General features: G+C 40.4%; 1 protein-coding gene across 2 annotated transcripts; it reads left to right on the plus strand.

Annotated features, from left to right (window-relative positions):
• Nucleotides 1-46: 46 nt before the first annotated feature.
• On the plus strand, nt 47-8695 carry ZBTB17 (zinc finger and BTB domain containing 17). 2 transcript variants are annotated; one of them, XM_010081944.1, is made up of 7 exons: nt 47-312; nt 1986-2788; nt 4485-4644; nt 5369-5547; nt 5826-5909; nt 6349-6435; nt 8161-8695. In XM_010081944.1, the coding sequence occupies exons 1-7, from the start codon at nt 47-49 to the stop codon at nt 8427-8429; spliced, it is 1848 nt and encodes a 615-aa protein (XP_010080246.1). In that variant the 3' UTR covers nt 8430-8695. The 2 variants fall into 2 exon arrangements, with proteins under 2 accessions (XP_010080246.1, XP_010080248.1); XM_010081946.1 differs by lacking the exon at nt 6349-6435 and having other exon boundaries at nt 8161-8429.
• Nucleotides 8696-10054: the final 1359 nt, after the last annotated feature.

Below are 10054 nucleotides of genomic sequence, written 5' to 3' on the forward strand. Positions count from 1 at the left end.
TTTGCTTTCCTAGACCAGAAGAAAGAGGCTTCAGCTCATTATCAAAATGCAGTATTCCCATCACTGTGAGCACCTTCTAGAGAGACTGAACAAGCAGCGAGAAGCCGGCTTTCTTTGTGACTGCACTGTTGTCATTGGTGAATTCCAGTTCAAAGCACACAGAAATGTGCTGGCCTCTTTCAGCGAGTACTTCGGTGCATTTTACAGAGATGCGTCTGACAATAATGTTGTTTTGGATCAGACTCAAGTGAAAGCTGATGGATTCCAAAAGCTCCTGGAATTTATTTATACGGGAAACTTAAACCTTGACAGGTAACACATGCTATAAAAGGGGGAATGAAAATAGGGAAATAAACTTTGTGTAAGGCAGTACTGGGTTTTCTGTTTGTAATAAGTTCTGGAGGAACAAATACATATTAATAATCTGAAGATAATCAATTTGTATGTTTTAAAATACCCCACAGCTTGTGAGTGCCAAAGGTATGTTGTCTGATATTTCACTGATGGATAGTTTCACTCTCTGGATCTTTCTGTCTGGACTGGAAGGGATTAACAGTCTTGTGTGATTACTGGGAGAGGGAAGGATGAATGTATTCTTTCTGAAGGTGGATTTTAGAAGTCTATTTTTGCAGAGAACACACAGAAACTGTATAATGCAGTAGACACTGAAGTCTGAGGAATAGATGAGGATGGGCTCTATTTTAAAAAAATAAGTTTGTTAGAGTTTGCGTGATCTGTTACTTAAAATCTTGTATTGCAGCGCCCAAAAGAAGTCACAGAAAAAGTGGTTCCTCCCTTACTGTGTTAATTTTGCGCACGTTGTGTTGCTTCATATACAGCAAGGCTTTTTTGTAGTGCTTCTCTGTCAGGCAAAAAAGTTATTATCCCTCATGAGAGAAATGTGATTACTTAGAAGTATGTAGTCCAGGATTTTTACTCCTTTCTCAGTATCTGGTGTTGAGTGGAGATTTAAAAAGCCTTTGTTTCTACTGAAGTCTGAAAACTCATACTTGATAATTTAAATATGCAGATGCAGGGTGGTTTTTTATGTTTAAATTAGCTACAAGGATGAACAGTAGTAGAGCAGTGTACACAGCTGTGTGGTGAAGTTAGTGATTGATGCTTTGCAAATTATATATGAGCAAAAGTTTGCGGCATTCTTGATGTCTGTGTGGGACCACAGCAGAAGAGTTTCTGGATTCATTCTGAGCAGTTGAGATCTCTGAAGGAAGAGGAAGGTGAAAGTCCTGTTCTCACCCAGGCAGAACCATCTGAGTAAAGATGACACCTGCAGGTCTGTCCACATGCACCTGTCACCCTGTACTGTGTCCCTCTGGGTGACTGCTGCAACTGTCTGCAGGACACCACCTTTTCCAGATCCATTTTTTTTCTAAACCATCAAGGCCTGTGTTGAAGGAACTGAAAAACAGGGCGTAGTAGTTTAAGCAAGGACTTGCTTGGTGGTCATGTTGTCTTGTGTGCAGATGATACGGAATTAGGACTGTTTGCAGATTGTTTTATAAAACAATATTAATACCTGTCTCACAGAAGTGCTGAGGGGAATGTGCCACTTGCGAATTGCTTAAGACTTTGGGCAGAAGGATTAGAGAGTGATAATTTTTGCATTTTCTTCTCCAGTGTTTTATCCTTTTATGCTGTGATCTCTGAGCTTTTTGGACCAACGGTCCCCATGCCTAGTCTCAGTACCTTACAATTGGACTTTTAACGGAACATAAAATTTTCTGTTCTGTGGATCTGCAGACCCCACCAGGAGTGGGCCGTCCGTTCGGGAGTAGTTGTCATACTAGTGTTTGACGGCACTACAGCACTAAGAGATTAGCTTTTGCTGTATATGTTCTGAGAGTGACATTTTCTGACAGTGTAACTTTTCTCTGGCTCTGCTGTCTGCATTTGATACAGTTGGTACAGAACAAACATTTTTGCTTTGTCCAGAACATTGTCACATAAGTCCTGTTTTCTTGCAGCTGGAATGTTAAAGAGATTCACCAGGCTGCCGACTATCTCAAAGTAGAAGAAGTGGTCACTAAATGCAAAATCAAGATGGAAGACTTTGCTTTTATTGCTAATCCATCTTCTACAGAGACATCTAGTATCACTGGAAACGTTGAAATCAATCAGCAGACTTGCCTTCTGACTCTCCGAGATTACAATAACCAGGAGAAAGCAGATGCTGCTTCTGCAGAGTTGGTTCAACCACAGGCAAAGAAAGCAACTTTAGAAAAGAAATCTCCTCAAACCAAAAAGCGAAAGAAGAATTTCAGCCCTCCCAAAAGCATACAGAATAAATCTGTACAATATCAGAATGATGTGACCGAGAACACATCCATTGAAATGTTCTTAGATGCAAATAAGCTGGCCACCCAGATAACCGAACAGGCTGCCCAAGGCAGCGATAACGCTGAACTACAGCTGGCAGCTGTGGTGGAAAGTGAAACCCTGGCAGCGCAGGATATCCTAGTTCAAACTATTGCAGCAAAACAGAAACGGGGGAAGCCTCAGCAAAGCTGCGCGCTGAAGGAGCACTGTATGTCTAACATAGCCAGTGACAAGAACGCTTACCAGCTTGAGAGTTCAGGGGAAGAACTGGACCAGAAGTACTCCAAAGCTAAGCCAGTATGCAACACGTGTGGAAAAGTCTTTTCAGAAGCCAGTAGCCTCCGTCGACACATGAGGATACACAAAGGAGTGAAACCATACGTGTGTCAGCTTTGTGGAAAGGCATTCACCCAATGCAATCAGCTGAAAACACATGTAAGAACTCACACAGGTAAGCAGTGGCCTTGTCTCGTGGACTGTGGACACTTTATTAGTCTGAGCATCTTGATTTCTGGAAGGACTCAGAAGAGCTGGCTACCCTTTAACTCTGTAGAGTGCCAAAAACTATTGCCAGTAGAGCATGAAAAACTCCTTGCACTTGGTACCAGAATTTCTGTTGCATTTTTTTAAAACTTCAAATCCTAATATACACGTTTAATAATAAAAGTAGGAAAAAAACCGCAATCTTGTGACAAGTAGGTAACTTCTGCCCTAGGGTCTTCAAAAATGTAGGGGAGGTTGCTGAATTACCACTGCATTTGGGATTTTATTTAGTAAAATGTGCAGCTGAACCATGTGATTGTGTTATGATCTCTGCATTCAGTAACATTACCAGAAGTTTGTGTTGTATCAAGAGCTACTGGAGAAAACGTCAAAGAGAAATCAATTACGAACACTGAAGTCAGACGTGTTGTTTTAATGTTTAAAAAGAATATGAACAGCAAATTGCTGGAGCCTGGGAAGATGTACAGGAGAAGTACTACGCTTGTGTTTTCCTGTGTTCTCCCCGAGAGGTGGAAGACGATGCTGGGTTAGTTCATTCTTCAGGCTGATCTGGCACAGCTGTTCTGCAGTTGACTTTGCTGCTGTACTTAGCCCAGTGAGCAGCAGAGGGACCTGGTTTATGTAGTTTTCTTCCTTTTGTGGCTGGCATTCAGAGTTCTGAAGTAACAGTGAAACAGATTAAAAACTGTTTACTTTTGCTCTTTTTTCCCGTTGGAAAACTCTGAGCAGAGGCCAGCAGTGGAGCTCTTTCCAGAAAGCTGTGAAGATGCAAAGAGGTGAAGTAGGAAGTGTTGAGGTACAGCTGCAGGAGGATGCCTTGTAAGCTCTTTCTGTAACCGAGGGAGAGGATTTCAAATATTGTCAGCCACTAACCAAAGATTCATGTGCGAGGTGGAGCTTGTGAGCAGTATTCAGGGACAGTTTGCTGGTAGGAACATCAGCTGCACTTTCTGCTTTTGAGGGTGTTGTACTGGGAAGTTTTGCATGAGTAGGTAGGGAATTTCACAGTATTGGTTGCTAGGTGGCAGGTTAGATGTCTAATACATTTATTTTTTGAAGATTTTTATGTACACAATATCCTTAAGAATTGTTGAGTTCTTGGTTTGATTGTGCACTGCCATAGAAATGAATACTTTTATATTGTCATCGAAGACTGCAGGGTTGCACGATCAGTTACATGAGACTATTGACCACCAAGAGAACATGAATAGAGAAGTACTTGTAGCATTCTACAGCAGATGCTAAAGAGAAATCAGTGATCACTAGACTGTACGTTGAACACCTGTTGCAGGCAAGAAAAAGCAGATGATTTACTAGTTGTTCATCTTGAATATTCAGAATCATGAATAGACATAAACAGAAAAAGGCTGAAAATGTAGTAGTAGCATTCTTAAAATAATGTGGGGAAAATGGCACTATTAAAAGTGTTCTTACCTTTTTTTCCCAAAAGGTAATGTGTTAAAAAAATAGCCTGTTATTCGCTGTGTTCCTGGCATGTTCCACTTCAGTGGACTGATTGTGGGATGTTCCAAGATGTTATTTGTAAGAAGTATGAGAACAGACACCTGAGCTTTGCTCAGGTAGTGGATTGGAAGGCTTTCTTACGTAAACGCAGAGAGCACAAAGGTTTTATTTTTCACTAGGGGAGAAGCCATACAAATGCGAACTGTGCGACAAAGGCTTCGCTCAGAAGTGCCAGTTGGTGTTTCACAGTCGGATGCATCATGGAGAAGAAAAACCATACAAATGCGATGTCTGCAATCTGCAGTTCGCAACTTCAAGCAATCTGAAGATTCATGCCAGGTAGGCAGAAGTGAGGTCCAGCAAATGCTTATCCGTCGGTTTATTTAAACAAAATAATTTACTCCAGTGTAAGCAAGAGTTACACATTCACATAATTTGTTCATTTCTACTCCTTTTCTCCTGGGTCTTCTCTCACTCTGCATAGCGGAATAATTACAGCTATGTACTTGCTCATTAGGGAAGCGATGTGCAGTTTATGAATGCTGCGGCGTATGCACTGCTGTCCTTATGGCAGTCATGTGGGGTTTGGTTTGGTTTGTTTTACACTGCTTGTAGCACCAAAGAGGAGAGGGTTCCTTGGTGGGAAGTGAAACAGAAGACTTCTCAGTGCTCATTGCTATTCCCATGGGGCTTTTTGCATTTTTTTTGGCAGGAGCAGCAATTACATTCCCTTGTTGGGAATCATAATTTTATCTTTCATTACACTGTAATGCAAAACTTGCTGAGTTCTCTTGGTGCACATTACATGTGTAGGGCCTGGAGTTGAGTTCAGCTGCCACTGAAATCTCGGATGCATCGCTTCCCTGAGTCAGCAGACAGTGAATTTCACTCTGGGAGAAACCGCTAACTCAAAACCAAACTCACAGTTGTTACAGTTTTTTAGTTCACAGAACATCAACATAAGGAAATTTGGGGATCCAGTACTAATTGAGGAAAGTTACTGAATCATGGGTGTTGTTTTCCATTCTGCCAGGAGATGACTGATGTCTGTGTGTATTCGCAGGAAGCACAGCGGCGAGAAGCCCTACGTGTGTGACCGGTGTGGTCAGCGGTTTGCTCAGGCCAGCACACTCACCTACCATGTGCGTCGCCACACGGGGGAGAAACCTTATGTTTGTGACAGTTGTGGAAAAGCCTTTGCGGTCTCAAGTTCTCTCATCACCCATTCCCGAAAACATACAGGTGAGGGGAGATTGGAGCGCTGTGGTATCAGGACAGGCCTGGTGAGGCAGGACTGGCTGCCTGCAGAGGGATTGGAGATAGGGAATGGCCAGGAATTGTGTAGATTGGGAGTTACCGCGGGTGTTGTATTCCAGCTCCTTTCTCATGTCCTTTCCCTTTGACTCCAGTTTAGGGAGCTCCTTCTCCCCTTGGACATTACCTCTGTTTCACTTTGATTTGTTCTTTATGTGTATTCTGGTTTATATATTGAAATAACAAACTCCTTGTGTTTCCTTTAGGAGAGAAGCCATATATCTGTGGCATTTGTGAAAAGAGTTTTATTTCCTCTGGAGAGCTCAATAAACATTTTCGGTCCCATACAGGTCAGTTTCCTGACAGGCTGCTTCCTGCACTATAAATAATATTCTACCTTTACCCTTTTGCTTCTAAAATACACCATATTGTGCTGTACTTGAAAGTAGCAGAGTTTCTTAATTTATGTATCTCTCTGTTAAATATTTTCTCTAAATTATTTTGTGAAAATTTTTTTAATTGCCTTTCTCAGACTAATACCTGTGTAACTGTGGGTGTTGATGTATGATAATGGCTTTACTTCTAACATTTGGGGTTTTTGCTTTGTTTTCATCTATTATTCTGGAAACAATTTTATTCTGAATACAGACACGCAGACAAAATAACTTAGAGTTACAAAGTTGTATTTTAAAATACAACATCAAAATCCATTATCCTACATATCTAACTATGTTTTCGTTCAATTTGAAGACTATTCTAGCTTGTAAACCTTTTTTTTCTTTCTTTTAGGTGAAAGACCATTTATCTGTGAAATGTGTGGAAATTCTTACACAGATATAAAAAATCTTAAGAAGCACAAAACGAAAGTTCACACAGGTGAGTTCCTTATGCAAAGAAAGGTTAAGAAACTATATGAACTATTTTGTCGTCTTCCATGCTGAATAACTTTTTTTTTTTTTTTGCTCATCTAGGCCTAAAATTAGAAAATAAAAAGGGTTTTGGATAGTAGCTCTCTTTAGAACCCAAAGCATCTGCTTTAGAGGTACCCCAACCTTTTAAAGTATAAAGTACGTGCTTTGAAGTAGATTCAAGACAAATTTTCAAGCATTTGCATTGCTATAGCAAACACATGTTGAGCAACATCGGAAGCAGATTGCTGCTGGCAGGGATTTCTCTATGTGAATATTTACTTTCTTGTCCTAGTAACTTCTGAGAGTTTCCCACATGAAGGCAGAGTCTGAATTGTAGGAATTTTTTACCTCTTCTGAATATGTCTTGGGAGTATGTCTTTACGAGGGTAGTAACTGAGGTCAATAAGGCCTACTGGTTACAAGAATTACTTTACATCTTGAAGGCACAAATATTTTCAGTGTAACAGTGAAAGATGTTTTTATATATGCAGTCAATGTTAATCCAAGTCTGAGCTGGATTAGCAAACACATAAGATCAGGCCAGCTGGCAAAATGTTCCCAGCTGTGAATACTGCTCTAAAAAGACTTTTCAAATGCATTCAATTCCTATTCTAGATACCAGATTTTGATCAGGAAGAAATTTGACCTGTATTACTTGCTTGTGGTACAAAGCACAGAGATGTTTCAGATAGCCAGCCTCTTTCAGTGCTTGAGCGTATTAACTGTAATTCCCTCGCCTGTGTCATATGAAAAAAGGAATAATAGGTGCCTATGTATATCTGGATTGGGACAGATGGGGCAGGCGAGGGAGGTGATGAGAAAACTAGTCATCCACAGAGGCAGCTTTGACCGTCAAAAGCTTTAGAAGCCCCATTTAGGAAGGCCCCAGTACAGCAGGAAGCCAGTGGAAGCAGAGGTGAGGTGAGAGCAGCAGCGAGCGTGGAGAGGGGCTGGCAGAGCCCCAAGGTGTGAGCTGGGAGAGCTGCCAGGGCAGGTCAGCTCTCGTGGAGAGACAGGAGGCAGACAGGAGTGCTTCACCACTGAAATAACAGGCTTCGGAGCACACTTTGATAGAGGAAGGTTCAAATATCTGATTGGCTTAATCACAAAGCCGTCCAAGAGCAGTGGCGGACTATATTCAAACAGGAAGGCAGTGAGGAGGAATCTGTTAGTGATTTCAATTAAGAACAGAAAATAGTTTCTCAGGTGACTGCATAAAAACTGTAATGGGGATGGAATTAACAAATGTTTTCTTCCAAAGAAGTTTATGGATACATGACACATGGTACATTACTGTCTCAGTTAAAAGAGGATGCTTAGATGGAGCTGCGGTTCATAGATTTTCTGGGGTGGAAAATCTCAAGGAAACCTTCATAATTACATTTTCTCCAAAGCTACTTTGTTCACTGTGATGTTAAGGATTTGTTACTTTCTATATCATGGGAAGTAGAGATCAAGTTGGAACGCATCATCCTATCTAGCTGTTGTGCTACAAGCATTGGAGGATGTGATTGGTAGTGCTTACACTCTATTTACAGCTCTTTCTGGCTTTATGGGACATCAAAGGCACTGATAGCCCAGCTCCCCAGGCAGGCTTTGACACACCAAGTGTTTGTTTTGACAGTCAGTTGAAAGGGAATTTGCAGAATTTGTACAGGAGCTTTTGAACATTTTTTTTTCTTTCCCCCAGGATCTGAAACTCCTCCTGATTCTAATGCACTTGATAATTCTTTCAATGAACAAGAATCTATTCAGAGTCAAAAAAGTCCTTTATCAGAGTCCATAGATGTGAAACCCTCTGAGATGTCTTTAGCACTTCCTCTTCCCATTGGGACTGAAGACCATCAGATGCTGCTTCCCGTGACGGGTAGTCAGTCTCCTTCATCAGAAACGTTACTAAGGTCTGCTGTGACTGGATATTCAGAACCTCAGTTTATTTTCTTGCAGCAGTTATACTGACAGTGCAGTACAGAGCCACCAAGGTAATTTGGTAGTGAACCCGCATACCTTTGGTAAATGAGCATAAGCAAGCAGTCACACTTTGTTTGAATTGGACTTGTTCTTTTTTTTCATCTGTGTAAAGACACTCGTAAGGCATTTCCATTGTGCAGTGCTGTCTTGGTTTTTGTTGAATTGTGTTAATCTACAATCAAATTTCTATTTGCAGTTAACACTGATCTCCAGGAACACCTGCCTTAAGAATTCTCTGTTAAATATGTTAATGTATTTTGGAGATCTCCTCCCATGTTTCTGCCAATCTGATGTGGTACAGTGTCATTTGAGAGCAGACATCTTAAGCCATATTTGATAGTTTAAGAATATTAAGCCAGAGGTGTAAGAGGAAAGTAATAATTTGAATGTACTAACAAGCTTGTACTCCTGCATTCCAAGGTGATATAATGGTACATGATGGAAGGTAGGCCAGTGCTCTGGTGAGGTGCTTGCAAAGAATTACTGCTGTCTGCCAGAAGTAGCCGTCTTCAGTTGAAGTTTGACCAGTGGGAAAGAAATTTTAGTGTATATTTTCCTGACAAGGCAAGTAGAGGAGGTTTAATTTCTTTTCTGTAGTGTGGCAAGTCAGAGGGTTCTAATGGCATAGATACTACTGGGTATTCTTTCCAACAAGTCACTTTTTCTTTTTTTTTTATTTTAAATGAATCCAGCATTGTTGTATCTTGTCCCAGATTTATTTTCACATCCCTAAAATAGTTTTAGCACAGACAGGAGGATTTGCTTGAAAGGAGAGCTGGAACATGCATGTTGTAGATGAGACAAAAAGATGCATTGACTCAATTGTGAAGCGTGAATCATAGCTTCATAATCCTGCTTTTACAGTAGTGCTGCTTCTTGTGCTAGTCAGTAGGTACAAAAGAGGAAATAAATCCTGCCCTTCACTGTGAAAATAATAAGTGAATGCTACATGAGGGGGCATTAAGGAAGAATACAACAGAGCAGATTGATATTCTTTCAGGTGAGGGTTTGTCAGAGTTTGACTGATTTGTTTTAACTGAAGTATTTATGTATTGCTTTACTTCTCATGTCACTGGTCCACAGTAACTGCACAAAACTGGTATCTAGCAAGACTCATGTAAAGGTATGTTTTAGTACTAGCAGTGTAAATTTTTAAAAAGCAACATTTTTACTGTCGTGGTAGGGTCATTAGTAAAGACTAGTTGACAATAGGAGTACTTTTATACTCTGTTTTGCCAGTTTGTGCCATTAACATAATGTAAGCATTATTTAAATAATCATCAAATAGTAAGGAAACAGTCATAGTTTTGTACCAACAATGCATTTAAAGATATTATTTGTTGGTTATTTACTTGGTGCTAGCATTTTACTTCCACTGATGCCTTGTGTCCAGACACTGATAAACAGAAGAGCATAGGAGATACCTCTTAACTGATTGTGTTCCACATGGAGTAATAATTAACCTGCACCTTAATTAAACAGACTTGTGAAAAATTTCTTGGAGGATTTCATTTAAATATTCTGCAAATGGTCTCTTGACTCCTGAGCATGACTATAGTTTGTTTTTTTTTTCTCTTCCTACATGTTTGTACTTGTAAAGTAACAGATGTTTT

Source organism: Pterocles gutturalis, unplaced genomic scaffold, assembly GCF_000699245.1.
Source record: "Pterocles gutturalis isolate BGI_N339 unplaced genomic scaffold, ASM69924v1 scaffold6914, whole genome shotgun sequence".
Lineage (NCBI taxonomy): Eukaryota > Metazoa > Chordata > Aves > Pterocliformes > Pteroclidae > Pterocles > Pterocles gutturalis.

Bases quoted from the DNA above. Each gene is read 5' to 3' on its own strand.
- ZBTB17 (XM_010081944.1), top strand. From the start codon at position 47: ATGCAGTATTCCCATCACTGTGAGCACCTTCTAGAGAGACTGAACAAG. The intron at 4,645-5,368 runs GTAGGCAGAAGT...GTGTATTCGCAG, and splicing joins AATCTGAAGATTCATGCCAG to GAAGCACAGCGGCGAGAAGC. The intron at 5,910-6,348 runs GTCAGTTTCCTG...TCTTTCTTTTAG, and splicing joins ACATTTTCGGTCCCATACAG to GTGAAAGACCATTTATCTGT.